General features: G+C 42.4%; 1 protein-coding gene and 1 long non-coding RNA gene across 20 annotated transcripts in view; one reads left to right on the forward strand and one right to left on the reverse strand.

Moving 5' to 3' along the window:
* LOC308069376 overlaps positions 1-14,099 on the reverse strand; it is an 84,475-nt gene that overhangs the window by 10,277 nt on the left and 60,099 nt on the right. For 15 of the 19 annotated variants that reach the window (XR_013930357.1, XR_013930358.1, XR_013930359.1 and 12 more), the window contains one exon: positions 9,331-9,530. This is a non-coding gene — a long non-coding RNA (uncharacterized lncRNA). The remainder of the gene's footprint in view (positions 1-9,330; positions 9,531-14,099) is intronic. The other 4 variants (XR_013930369.1, XR_013930371.1, XR_013930372.1 and 1 more) reach the window with 1 other exon arrangement.
* LOC308069337 (myosin heavy chain, skeletal muscle, adult-like) overlaps positions 1-14,099 on the forward strand; it is a 22,889-nt gene continuing 8,790 nt past the window's right edge. The window contains exons 1-29 of the mRNA XM_080401478.1: positions 1-212; positions 296-439; positions 533-689; positions 1,253-1,280; positions 1,379-1,490; positions 1,584-1,676; positions 1,800-1,863; positions 1,947-2,045; positions 2,149-2,252; positions 2,339-2,477; positions 3,451-3,569; positions 3,668-3,817; positions 4,355-4,525; positions 5,946-6,255; positions 6,365-6,435; positions 7,971-8,058; positions 8,152-8,269; positions 8,533-8,656; positions 9,111-9,247; positions 9,338-9,593; positions 10,989-11,231; positions 11,329-11,505; positions 11,591-11,736; positions 11,825-11,915; positions 12,004-12,393; positions 12,621-12,747; positions 12,843-12,961; positions 13,266-13,462; positions 13,855-14,038. Coding sequence (XP_080257604.1) covers positions 6-212; positions 296-439; positions 533-689; positions 1,253-1,280; positions 1,379-1,490; positions 1,584-1,676; positions 1,800-1,863; positions 1,947-2,045; positions 2,149-2,252; positions 2,339-2,477; positions 3,451-3,569; positions 3,668-3,817; positions 4,355-4,525; positions 5,946-6,255; positions 6,365-6,435; positions 7,971-8,058; positions 8,152-8,269; positions 8,533-8,656; positions 9,111-9,247; positions 9,338-9,593; positions 10,989-11,231; positions 11,329-11,505; positions 11,591-11,736; positions 11,825-11,915; positions 12,004-12,393; positions 12,621-12,747; positions 12,843-12,961; positions 13,266-13,462; positions 13,855-14,038 — 4,365 coding nt within the window. The 5' untranslated portion in view covers positions 1-5. The remainder of the gene's footprint in view (positions 213-295; positions 440-532; positions 690-1,252; positions 1,281-1,378; positions 1,491-1,583; positions 1,677-1,799; positions 1,864-1,946; positions 2,046-2,148; positions 2,253-2,338; positions 2,478-3,450; positions 3,570-3,667; positions 3,818-4,354; positions 4,526-5,945; positions 6,256-6,364; positions 6,436-7,970; positions 8,059-8,151; positions 8,270-8,532; positions 8,657-9,110; positions 9,248-9,337; positions 9,594-10,988; positions 11,232-11,328; positions 11,506-11,590; positions 11,737-11,824; positions 11,916-12,003; positions 12,394-12,620; positions 12,748-12,842; positions 12,962-13,265; positions 13,463-13,854; positions 14,039-14,099) is intronic.

The raw sequence follows: 14,099 nt of genomic DNA on the forward strand, positions 1-14,099 counted from the left end.
CAGACATGGCCTCTGGGGATGCTGAGATGGCTGTTTTTGGGGAGGCGGCTCCTTATCTCCGAAAATCGGAAAAGGAGAGAATTGCGGCCCAGAACAAGCCTTTTGATGCCAAGACATCTGTCTTTGTGGCCCACCCTAAAGAATCCTTTGTGAAAGGAACAATCCAGAGCAGGGAATCAGGGAAGGTCACTGTCAAGACTGAAGCTGGAGAGGTGAGTAAAATGCAGGCTTGAGAACATGATTTAATTCCTACTCTGGGCTCTTAGCTTACATATCAGTCTCTCTTCCTTGGCAGACCCTGACAGTGAAGGAAGATCAGGTCTTCTCCATGAACCCTCCCAAGTACGACAAGATCGAGGACATGGCCATGATGACCCACCTCCACGAGCCCGCTGTGCTGTACAACCTCAAAGAGCGTTACGCAGCCTGGATGATCTACGTAAGTACCAGCAGCAGCCTGCCTCTGGGCAGCCGGGAGGAACTGCTCTGCCAGGCCAAGTGGGAGCCAACGTGCTGTCTCCCTTCCTTGCAGACCTACTCGGGGCTCTTCTGCGTCACTGTCAACCCCTACAAGTGGCTGCCGGTGTACAACCCGGAGGTGGTGTTGGCCTACCGTGGCAAGAAGCGCCAAGAGGCCCCTCCACACATCTTCTCCATCTCGGACAACGCCTATCAGTTCATGCTGACTGGTGAGTTGCTTGACCTCCCTCACAGCAATCTAAACCAAGAAGGCCCAGTGATCTCACTGTGGTATGTGACAAGCCAGCTTAAGACACCACAGAGATGTTTGAGAACTTGGTCGAGTTATGCAGGAACTACTTTCAAGTGAAACTGACCAAGAAGCATGCATGGAGTCAGTGTATTATTTGCACCGTATTGTATGAGATTGTCCCCTCTCCCGCTGCAGAAATAGTACTTGACTTAGTTTTCTACTTTTTTTCACTGATAGGAAAGTAAGTTATTATTCCATATAATCCACTATTTTGAACACATGCAGGCATTTTGATTAGTTTCCTTGACAGGAACTGTATGAAGGGTGGTACCCAACTTGTCTCAGGACCTGTCACAGGCTCTGACAGCTCTATGCATCCATTCTGGATTATATTTAGTACCGTTAGGACCTGGAAGGGAATTGGGTACTCTTGGACTTCCTAGGGAAGCCCCAGCTTCCACTTACAGCTTTACTTCTCATTCAAGTCAGAGTTACCCAGGTCAACTTCTAACACTGTCTTTCATTCTGCCTCTTTCACAGATCGGGAGAACCAGTCGATCCTGATCACGTACGTACACCCCCTGCTCGGGTCCCTGCGGGGCTGCCCGGTGCCAGGGGACCTCCTGCCTGACCACACGCTCTCTGTGTCTCTCTTTGGGTTGACAGCGGAGAATCTGGTGCTGGGAAGACTGTGAACACGAAGCGTGTCATCCAGTACTTTGCAACAATTGCAGCGAGCGGGGAGAAGAAGAAAGAGGAGCAGTCAGGCAAAATGCAGGTAAAGTAACAGGTGCTGGCTGGAATCAATGCTTTCCTCTGTTCCTGACGTGATTTTTGGAAAGGATAAGCAGCAATAATTCTCATCCTGCAGGGAACGCTTGAGGATCAAATCATCAGCGCCAACCCACTGCTGGAGGCCTTTGGAAACGCCAAGACCGTGAGGAACGACAACTCCTCACGCTTTGTAAGCTGTTTTAGGAGAAATTGCTCCTTGTTCTAACAGTAGTGATGGGCTAGTGGCATTCTCACAGAAGGAGACAGCAATGAAACGCCTCCAGGCTGAAATGCCGCTGCTTCTCCTTAACAGGGCAAATTCATCAGAATCCACTTTGGGGCCACAGGCAAACTGGCTTCTGCTGACATTGAAACTTGTAAGTCGCTCTCCTGGCCTGATCCCACTCCTTCTATTCACTTCCCAGTTCTTGTACTCACTCTGTCCTACCCTCCTTGACAGACCTGCTGGAGAAGTCCAGAGTCACTTTCCAGCTTAAAGCAGAAAGAAGCTACCACATATTCTATCAGATCACTTCCAACAAGAAGCCGGAGCTAATTGGTAGGAGGCATCACTGATCTTTTTGGAGAAATATCCCTGAGCAGCATTTAACTACATTACACAAAACCAATGAAATTTAATCCATGAACCCATTTGTTTTCAGAAATGCTCCTCATCACCACCAACCCCTATGACTACCCTTTTGTGAGCCAAGGTGAAATCACTGTTCCCAGTATTGATGACAAGGAGGAACTGATGGCTACAGATGTAAGTAACTGACATAACAGGTCAACAGGCATAGGTCATACATCACATAACATGTAAATATTTCACTTTGCTGATTGAATTGCCAGAGTGCCATTGACATCTTGGGCTTCACTGCTGATGAGAAGACAGCCATCTACAAGCTGACAGGGGCTGTTATGCACTATGGGAACCTGAAGTTCAAGCAGAAACCAAGAGAGGAGCAAGCAGAGCCAGATGGCACAGAAGGTATTATCAAATTTAATAATTAACCTTTCTACAAGCTGCTATGGATGTGGAAGACACTAAAACTTGTTCTTTGTTGGGCTTTAGGATCCCAAGGGAAAACAATAAGCCAGAAAAAATGTGTTGCTTGTCCTCTTCTCAGTATATCATGTTCCCTGACCTTAGGATTTTTGGTGTCTCATGCTATGAACAATTAATAGTTTAAACTGTTTTTTTGTACACTTCCAGAAGTTAGGAGCAATGGATGTTCTTCCTTTAACATCATTAGTGGTACTTTTGTTGGAATATGGTTTGCAATTGTGAAGCAGCTAAGTGCTTCAGCTGTAACAAGGTGGGGGACAGTGTTCCCATTCACCCTTACCCGGCAGATATTAAGAATTCCTCTGGTGTGAGAGGTGTGTTTGATTCCTCTCCTTTGTTGGCACAGGACCTACAACCCATGTCTCCATCTCTCTGAGCAATGGCCCATCTTGCTAAAGCATAAGGCAGAAGGTGGGAAATATCATAGGTAAAAGGATGAAACCCAGTGAGCGTTACTGTCAGAAACCAAAGCTCATAAGGGGTTGTAGATTCTGGATCTGAAAGAGAACAGAGATACCTTCTTTGTGTTCTACCCGAAATATTGGGTGGTTTTGACTACCTGGATATAGATCAGTACCTGGCTGTTGCCACTGCATCTCCTGAGCTACACATGTATTACAAATATTCAGCCTTGCAAGCTGCAGCTTTCAGTTTTGTGCCAGCAGATTTTTGAAAACATCGTTACTTTCTACATCCTTCAGTGAAGTTTTTCAAACATAAATTATTTCAGAAAAGCTTAGTATGCATAATGATGACTTTGATGTTAGCAAAATTCCGCATATGAGAGTCTACTGAAAAATTTCCAAGAACAGAAAGCTGAATCCTTCAGCCTTTAGAGAACACTCCAGGATTCAGAATGTACGTAACACTAAATTCTTTCTTTTTCCCTTTTTAGTGGCTGACAAGGCTGCCTACCTTATGGGTCTGAATTCAGCTGACATGCTCAAGGCACTGTGCTACCCCCGAGTCAAGGTTGGGAATGAGTATGTGACCAAAGGTCAAACTGCACAGCAGGTAAGAAACGTAGTAACCTGGAACCATGTTTTGAATTAAGATCCTTCTGATTCTCCTCTGCTCTATATGTTAACTCTATGCATTTATTTTTCTTATAGGTGCACAATGCTGTCGGTGCTCTGGCAAAAGCTGTCTATGAGAGGATGTTCTTGTGGATGGTTGTTCGTATCAACCAACAGCTGGATACCAAACAACCCAGACAGTACTTCATTGGTGTCCTGGACATCGCTGGCTTTGAGATCTTTGATGTAAGTAACAAAGTTTTGGTAAGAGCTATTTGGAAGTGACAACTGGATGTCATGCTCACTCTGAGATGTATTTTTAAAGATGTAATATCTTCACATAATTATTTGTAGCTATTTGCCTTTCTTGTCATAAAGTAAAAAATGATCTTTCAAAGGACTTGTCTTATTTCAAGATGCACCAACTCAAAAGTACAGAATGGTCCAATCAGAAAAAAATCCTTGCTTTAAATGATCAAGGACAATATAGTATAAAAACATATATATCATGATAGGCCTAAGATTGAGTTTTTTCTTCCTGTAATTTGGTCTCAGATTATACAGGTAATATATTTTATCATCACAATTTTATCAATGCAAAAAAAATTCCTTGTGGACAATTAATTTGATGCATTTCTCTGTTTCGTTACGTAGATATAAAGCAGACTGACTAAATGCCTGACTTGACAATGAAGCCAAGATAACTGCACTCGAATTTTAAACAAATGAGTTTTTGCAATTATTGCTGCATCTTGCAGATATGTCTTCTTATTTTATTTGCAGTTTAACAGCTTTGAGCAGCTGTGCATCAACTTCACCAATGAGAAACTGCAACAGTTCTTCAACCACCACATGTTCGTGCTGGAGCAGGAGGAGTACAAGAAGGAAGGAATTGAATGGACATTCATTGACTTTGGGATGGACCTGGCTGCCTGCATTGAGCTCATTGAGAAGGTACCCTTCCTGTTCAGATGCACTACATGCGTGCAAATTCTAGTATTACTTGGCCTCATTTTTAAAAGGGATCTTCTATGTTCATGTCCAAGTATTCAGCTTTCATTATTCAAAATACCTTGCCCTGTGTTTATTTCTTCTGTCAAGTGAGATGTGAAGGCGATTTCACACAGCTTTATGAGAGCAAGTCTGTACATCTCTTTTCAAGTGCCAAAAGGTTGTTAAACTCCCAATAAGAGTGTTTTTCCAAAACAGAGTCAATTTACAGATCAACATGTCCTCCTCATCTTTCAGCTCTAAGAGACTTGTGCTAGTACAGAAGAATATCTTTATCTTTGTAAAATTAACATAGAAGAGAGACATACATAACTGTCAGTGCACAGTCGCACTTACATGTGCATCCCTTGACTGACTATGAGAAGACATCACACTGCACATGAGATGAAAAGTTCAGTGGCTGGCAGGAGGATAAGTAGTTCGAATCACAGCTTCACAGAGCTGCTGGGGTTTGAAGGAAGCTCTGGAGATCACTTAGTCCAACCCCTTTGGTCAAGACAAGGTCCACCAGAGCAGGTTGCTCGGGACCATTTTCAGCTGGATTTTGAAAGTTGCCAAGGGTGGAGACTCCACAGATACTCTGGGGGACGTGTTCCAACTTCTGACCACTTTCACAGTAAAGAAGCTTTTTTCTTCTGTTTAAATGGAATTTTGTGTATTTCAGTTCATGACTGTTCCATCTTGTCCTGTCACTGGACAAGTTACTAGAAGCCTCTAGCTGTTTTCTTTATCCCTTCCCATTAGGTATTTATACACATTGGTAAGATCCCCCAGAACCTTCTCTTTTCTAGGCTGAACAGTCCCACCTCTATCAGCTTCTCTTTGTATATCAGATGTTCCAGTCATTTAAGTATCTTTGTGGCCAGTCACCGGGTTCACTCTATTATGTCCACATTTCTCTTGTACTGGGAAGCCAAGAACTAGACACAGCACTCCAGATGTTTCTCAGCAGAGCTGAATAGAGGGTAAGGATCACTCCCCTTGAGCTGCTGGTAACACTCTTAATGCAGCCCAGGATGAGTTGGCTGCCTTTGCTGCAAGGGTGTACTGTTAGCTCATGTTCAATTTGTCTAAGACATCTGTGTGTGCTTTGAGTCCCTCTGGATAAGAAGATAGTGCTCTGATTTTATAAAGCATGTTCTCCACACAAACTAAATGAATGTCCATTAATCGTTATGATTAATTTGGTGTTAAAAACGTAAGTATCAATATATTTAATTTCACTTTCTAGCAGAAGATGTAATTGAATAATAATATTCTCTGATATGTATTTCAGTCTGTGTTCCACTGCTCTGCCTAGGTGAAGGTCATTATTGCCCTGAAAACTAAATTACAGCCTGTGTCCCATGCTCATTTCTCCTAGCCCATGGGCATCTTCTCCATCCTGGAAGAGGAGTGCATGTTCCCCAAGGCAACTGACACCTCTTTCAAGAACAAGCTCTACGACCAGCATCTGGGCAAGTCCAGCAACTTCCAGAAGCCCAAGCCTACCAAAGGGAAGGTTGAGGCACACTTCTCCCTGATACACTATGCTGGCACGGTGGACTACAACATCACTGGCTGGCTGGAGAAGAACAAGGACCCCCTGAATGAAACTGTCATTGGGTTGTACCAGAAATCCTCTGTGAAGACACTGGCCTTACTCTTTGCCAACTATGGTGGAGCAGATGCAGGTTGGTTCTATGAATCCCATATTTTCACTGATGTGCAGCTTACAAAAAGGAATTATAAAAGGCAAAAGGAAAAATCTTAAATCTGTTTTATTTATTTTCAATTTTGCAGAGGCTAGTGCTGGCAAGAAAGGTGGCAAGAAGAAGGGTTCTTCCTTCCAGACTGTCTCAGCTCTTTTCCGGGTACAGTAGAGAGTTCACTATTCATCCTAAAATAAGAACTAAACCTATCATTTAAAATGTCTAGTCTTTCATTGGTTTAGTTGTGTTAAAACACCCTGAAGTTCTTGGGCAATCTTTTGTTAGGAATAAAGCCACTGTAATCTATTTATGCTCCATTCTACTGAATGCACAAATTTTCTTTTTGTCCACTTGTCCCAGGATGACAGTTTCAGACAGCAGAATGTCATACAGAAAACCTCTCTCTCTATATATATACACCTAAAATATAACAGATTTCTTCAGATGTCCACCTCTGGCTTCGAAACCTTTTATTGCCTTTTAACAACATTCTGCCCACTGGTCTGGAGAATAACTTATTTGCTCCATTTATAGCTCTAGTTTTTCTCCTTGATTAAGGGATCAATTTCTTATACTTGAAATACCACCAGTCCCTGGGTTATAGATTTCTAGGATGTCAGATACTTGACAGTTCTTTGTCATAACGAAGTCTTGCTGCCTAGCTGCTTCATACAGTTCCACCAGGTGCAGTGTCTAGTCTCTCCTGAGGTTATTTATTACCATATTCATCTTTCATTTAGGTCTCCCTTGTTGATATAGCCTAATTTCTTCTACAGATCCGGTATCATATGATTCGTGATCACCTGATAGCCTCTAGCCAGTGCTCTGAAACAGAACATGGGCATGTGTGTATATGCCCCAAGAAAAATAATCATGGCTGTAGTGCCTTGGCCTTGCAAGTGGGAAATTATTGCCAGAATGTATCATTCAAAAATAATGCAATAAGCCTATGTTGAAAGGTCATAAGACTTTAAGAGGAAATGTTATAGTAGATATATTGTTTTCTGGATTTGGGTTGCATTTCTGTTATGTTTTCAAACTTTCTTTCACTATCCCTCTTGTTTAGACATGTTAGTGTTTAGACATCTTAATGTTTTGGCTGCTTAATTTATGTACTCTGAGGTGTCCTCTGGAGGCACCTACTTCCCTCCACTAATTATAAGCAATAAGTATTTATAAAAAAGTATACAGATATTAATTACAAAACAAGGTTGGGATTTATCTCACCTTATTCTCATCTTACCTTACAAGATAAACATGTCATCTAGACATACAAAACTCAGCTTGTCATTTTTGTTCCTTTTGCTTTCAGTGGGGAAACCAGAAAGGTTCTATGTATTCTGCTCCGTATGTCCCATCTTTTCAAACTGCCACAGAGGCACCAATTTATCTCTCTGGGTACATCCAGTGGAAGATGGCTGTCATTTCTAATAAGGACATTCCACTAGAGTCAGTGAAATGTGTTAAAACTATGTTTAAGAGTACAATATTTCCTATGGATTAATCAGAAGAACTTTATATGTTAACTTAGTAACAGCAAAGATCCGTGGAAAGTCAGAAAAACTTGTGGGGGGCTTTAGTTCAGGATTCTGCAAGCTAATTTTTGTCTGATACTTCGTTATTTCATTTTAGAGGGCTTGATGCTTGTAGTGGAAATTACATTTGCTAATATAAACTTTTGTTAATGACTCTCCCAGGAGAATTTAAACAAGCTGATGACCAATCTGCGAAGTACCCACCCACATTTTGTACGCTGCATCATCCCAAATGAAACAAAAACACCTGGTAAGAGACTCACGTGTAGAAGGTTTTCAGTATGGTCAGCTCTTCCCCTCTGTATTAGAGAATATAGCATGTATTTGTGCTCTGAATTTCTAGGTGCCATGGAGCATGAACTGGTGCTTCACCAGCTGCGGTGTAACGGTGTGCTGGAAGGGATCAGAATTTGCAGGAAAGGATTTCCTAACAGAGTGTTGTATGCAGATTTTAAACAGAGGTCAGACTTCTTCCCCTTAATGGATCGTTTTGTCCATCTTGAGTAGCTTGTGAAATTAAAGTTTCACCTCTGGTGACTAAAGCCTTCTCTAAGCTTATGTTTAGCAACACTATTATGTTCTCAACAGTTCTGAGACTATTTCTTGCCGTGTACCAGCCTATTGGTCTCAACAACCGACCTCTCTATATTCATAGAATCATTTAGGTTGGAAAAGACCCTTAAGATCATTGAGTCCAATGCAATTCCTTCATTTTCTCCCCCAGATACAAAGTATTAAATGCCAGCGCTATCCCAGAGGGACAGTTCATTGACAGCAAGAAGGCTTGTGAGAAACTTCTTGGATCAATTGATATAGACCACACTCAATACAAATTTGGTCATACCAAGGTACAAGAACTGTTTGTTTCAAGTACTCTGTGATTTTGATTTACATGGCTTGAGAATGATACTCAGATTCTCCAGAGAGCATGTGAAATAATCAAATAGTGTACTTAAAAGAAATCAGCTAAGTACTTATTGACTCAACACTTCAATAAAACTGAAATTCTTTGCCATAGGATGATTTAATTAAAGGCCAGTTAAGGGTTCCTAATTTAAGGTGAAGTTGTAGAATAAAAGAATCAAGGGTTAATAGAAACAAAGGCAAAATGTGTGACTGTTATAGTTCCTCAATTGCAGGTAACAGGAAGCTTGGAGATATAAGAGGGGGTCTATCACTACATACCTTCTTTGTGCTTTTGCTCTTTCTGTTAGATTCCCATATTGTACACCATGGGGTACAGGGTACTGGGCTACACTGAACAACCATATACACTGCACCTATTTTCATGCTCTTACTAAGGTGTTCTTCAAAGCTGGGCTGATAGGCCTCTTGGAGGAGATGAGGGATGAGAAGCTGGCACAGCTCATCACCCGCACACAGGCCAGGTGCAGGGGCTTCCTGATGAGAGTGGAGTACCAGAGAATGGTGGAGAGGAGGTAGACATTTCTTCAAATTAAGTGCACTGTATCTGGTTTATTGTATCATCATGGTCTAAATATTTAATATTAATTTGACTTACCTTTCAGAGAGTCCATCTTCTGCATCCAGTACAATATTCGTGCATTCATGAACGTGAAGCACTGGCCCTGGATGAAGCTGTTCTTCAAGATCAAGCCCTTGCTGAAGAGTGCAGAATCTGAGAAGGAGATGGCCAACATGAAACAGGAGTTTGAGAAAACCAAGGAAGAGCTTGCAAAGTCTGAGGCAAAGAGGAAGGAGCTGGAAGAGAAAATGGTGAAACTGGTGCAGGAGAAAAATGATCTCCAGCTCCAAGTGCAGGCTGTGAGTACTACCAGTGTGCCTCATCCTAACTGAACTGTGACTATCAGGCTGATATTTACAACTACATTTTGAAAAGATACCTGTAAACTACATATTAAGTCCATTCAATTGTGTTTTATGAAGTGGTGCTCTTAAAAATACAAGCAGCTTCAATAATGACTGTCAGGAGTCCAGATGCTGTATGTGAGAGTTTCCTATGGTGTATGCTGAGGCCTCTATCATTAATATTCAGTTAAGCTGTATCAGCAATCCAGAAACTTTACTTGTATTAGTATAATGTTTGTTCTAGTTATTTTTCCTACTTCTCCAAAACTGAGAATGCCTATCCTTATACAAACATGATTAGGAGTTTTTAGGACAAGTTAAGAGGACATTTCTTTCCTTTCTTTATTCTCCAATTAAACAAGGTAACTTGTTTCTTTCTGGTGTAGATGGCAGCTTAGCTGTTACAAACATTACTATGTTGTAATACTGAACTAACAGAGGAAACAGAATTTAATATTCTCACTTGCCCTTCTAAATCACTCAGAATCATTATATACAATGGTGTGATACATCTGTAGTGTTGTAATGCTGTGGTTTCTAAATTAAATAATTCACAGAATAGAAAAGACTGTATCCTCAAAGTAATACTATGCAGCATATATGACAGGAAAATTTACATGTCCCCACTTTTTAAAGCATCTTTAAATGTAAAATGATGAAAAAATCACTCACTGCTAAAATTATCATTTTTCTTTCTCATTGTTTCTGCTAGACTGAAACTTGAGACAAAATATAACAAACAACACAGGACATCTGTTGCAAAAAAAGCCTAGGGATAAATATTCCAGCAGCTCCTTTTCTTCTTAGCTGATGAGGGTCTCACAGAGAAGAGCCAAAGCTGCTAGATACTGAGTATTTTCGGGCTGTGGTAATGAAAATCTAAATCAGAAACAGTTGCTCCAGAAAGACAGTAGGGTGAAAAAAATAGAGATGCAGGAATGATGTTAGCATAACTGTGACTTTCGTATTTATTTATGTGTATCTTGGCATATGGTTATCACTTGGCACTTCATAAATGTGCGAGGTATTCCTATGATTAATAAAAAAAATTTATATGTTTTATTCTAATGTTTGATATTATGGGATAATATTGAATTGTATATCTGGAACAAATATGTAAATACTTGGGCCTTCATGTACACATAAAAGAATCTTACTTGGTTTTAGCTTTCAAAACTGGCTGTTTTGAAACCAACAATATAAAATCTATTCTATATTGTATTTCATTCTGTTGGATTAAGCAAATTTTTAACTACAAAATTGCTCTCCAGGACTCTAAAAATTATGAAGGTAAACATCTTCATTTTCCTTCAAAAAACCAAATCCCTAAACCCAGTATTTTCCCACCAGGAAGCCGATGCTTTGGCTGATGCTGAGGAAAGGTGTGACCAGCTCATCAAAACCAAGATCCAGCTGGAAGCCAAAGTAAAGGAGGTGACTGAAAGGGCTGAGGATGAGGAGGAAATCAATGCTGAGCTGACAGCCAAGAAGAGGAAACTGGAAGATGAATGTTCTGAGCTCAAGAAAGATATTGATGACCTGGAGTTAACACTGGCCAAGGTTGAGAAGGAAAAGCATGCCACTGAAAACAAGGTATGAGGCAGAAGATGCTACTTCCACTTCAGAAAAGACCTCTGATTTGTTATACAGTAGCCATTTTTTATCTGCACTTACTCTTTTCTTCTCAAAGGTGAAAAACCTCACAGAGGAGATGGCAGCCCTGGACGAGACCATTGTGAAGCTGACTAAAGAGAAGAAAGCCCTCCAAGAGGCCCATCAGCAGACACTGGATGACCTGCAGGCAGAGGAGGACAAAGTCAATACGCTGACCAAAGCCAAGACCAAGCTGGAGCAGCAAGTGGACGATGTAAGCACACAGGCATACAGCAAGAGCAGGACAGGTTTAGAGTTATACCTGGCTGGCAGCACACTGATGGCCTTGTTCTTCTTAGCTGGAAGGATCCCTGGAGCAAGAGAAGAAACTGCGCATGGACCTTGAGAGAGCTAAGAGGAAACTCGAAGGAGACCTGAAGCTGGCCCATGACAGCATCATGGATTTGGAGAACGACAAGCAGCAGCTGGATGAGAAACTGAAGAAGTAAGCGTGGCTGTGGGGCACCAGACTGTGGGGCTGGTGCGCTTGGGGGGTTTTGCTCAGACGCTAACAGAGTTTGCTTTGCCCAAAGGAAAGACTTTGAAATCAGCCAGATCCAGAGCAAAATTGAGGATGAGCAGCTCCTGGGCATGCAGTTACAGAAGAAGATCAAGGAGCTGCAGGCAAGTGTCTGGCCCTTCCCCTCTCTCAGCCAGTCTCAGGTCGGGAAGGAGGAGGGCATGGGTGCGAAGGGTGCCTAATGTTCCCCAGGCTCGTATTGAGGAGCTGGAGGAGGAAATTGAGGCAGAGCGAACGTCTCGGGCAAAAGCCGAGAAGCATCGGGCTGACCTGTCGAGGGAGCTAGAGGAGATCAGCGAGCGCCTGGAAGAAGCCGGAGGGGCTACCGCCGCTCAGATTGAGATGAACAAGAAGCGTGAGGCAGAATTTCAGAAGATGCGTCGCGACCTGGAGGAGGCCACGCTGCAGCACGAAGCCACGGCTGCGGCCCTGCGCAAGAAGCACGCGGACAGCACCGCTGAGCTTGGGGAGCAGATCGACAACCTGCAGCGAGTGAAGCAGAAGCTGGAGAAGGAGAAGAGTGAGCTCAAGATGGAGATTGACGACTTGGCCAGTAACATGGAGTCTGTCTCCAAAGCCAAGGTACAGAAATATTTTTATTATTATTTTGAGTAGAATGTAGTATGTGTTTTAAATCTTATTTAAGTATGATCAGGTTGTAACTGTTTTCTCCAAATATAATGCACAGAACTGTGGGTGTATACACACAGTCCCCAGATGTTAAAATGCATGCTCTGGACACATTTCCCTGCTGTAGTTACGGCAGAACCAAGGTACTAACTATTTACTTATATGTGCTTGACATATAGGCAAATCTAGAGAAAATGTGTCGCACTCTGGAAGACCAGCTAAGTGAATATAAAACAAAGGACGAGCAGAACCAGCGCATGATCAGCGATCTTAGTGCTCAAAGAGCCCGTCTGCAGACAGAATCTGGTATGGCACTTCCATCTCTAGTTTGGAATTGGGAGAACACTCTAAAAGACTCCCTTGGGTGTTAAAAGTACTTTCTTAATTACAAACTTTTCCAGGTGAATATTCACGCCAAGTAGAGGAAAAAGATGCTTTAATTTCTCAGCTGTCAAGAGGGAAACAGGCTTTCACCCAGCAGATTGAAGAACTGAAGCGGCAACTAGAGGAAGAGATAAAGGTGAAGATATTTAATGTTACATATGAAATAAATATTTTACATCACATTTTTGGTGCAGTGTGCAACAGTTCAAAAAGTGAGCTAATTAAAAGTTCAAAACATTCCATTAGGTCATGTAATCTAGGCACTATCTGTGCAGAACTCCTAGCTTTTTGTGGTATATCAGACCTTGGATTTTCTTTTCATACAGTCACTTAATCACTGTTGCTCTGGGATAGACAGTGTCTTTTCCAGTGTCTAAGTGCCACTAACAAAAAATTTCCAAGGATACCTCTAGTACTTATTGCAATCTTTTTACCCCCAGGCCAAGAACGCGCTGGCCCACGCCTTGCAGTCTGCTCGCCACGACTGTGACCTGCTGCGGGAGCAATACGAGGAGGAGCAGGAAGCCAAGGGGGAGCTGCAGCGCGCCCTGTCCAAGGCCAACAGCGAAGTGGCCCAGTGGAGAACCAAATACGAGACGGACGCTATTCAGCGCACGGAGGAGCTGGAGGAGGCCAAGTATGTAAAAATGTGGGGAAGGCTGGCAGAAAACACTAACAGAAATTTGAAGAGGCCATTGAGATACTGAAAAGCAAAAGCCTGTTAATAGATTGAAGATGAGTTATATGAAACAGAAATATGTACTATAAAGGTGTGGTTTTGAAAAACACAAGGAAAATAAGCTATGTGACCTAGAATGCAGAAGAAAGGCAATGTGTGGTGTGCGCGGAGGGCAGAAGGATAGCTAGACTCTGCGGAAAGAAAAAAAGAGGAAAAATGTCAGGGTGGGATAGGTTCTGTGCCATGTGCATTAGGACCAGATACTGCAAAGTGCCTCAGGACTGTGCTGAAAATGAAAAAATAATGTCCATTTTAGTTCCCAATTATGAGCAGTACTTAAAACCTCCCAGGAAGAAGCTGGCCCAGCGCCTGCAGGAAGCAGAGGAACACGTTGAAGCTGTGAATGCCAAATGTGCCTCCCTGGAGAAGACAAAGCAGAGGCTGCAGAATGAAGTGGAGGACCTGATGATTGACGTGGAGAGAGCGAATGCTGCCTGCGCAGCTCTGGATAAGAAGCAGAAGAACTTTGACAAGGTCTTGTGGGCTCCAGCCCTGGGGTTCCTGGGCAGAGCGTCCCCTCCCGATTGCCACATCC

This window comes from Falco punctatus, assembly GCF_963210335.1.
Source record: "Falco punctatus genome assembly, chromosome: 1".
Taxonomy (NCBI): Eukaryota; Metazoa; Chordata; class Aves; order Falconiformes; family Falconidae; genus Falco; species Falco punctatus.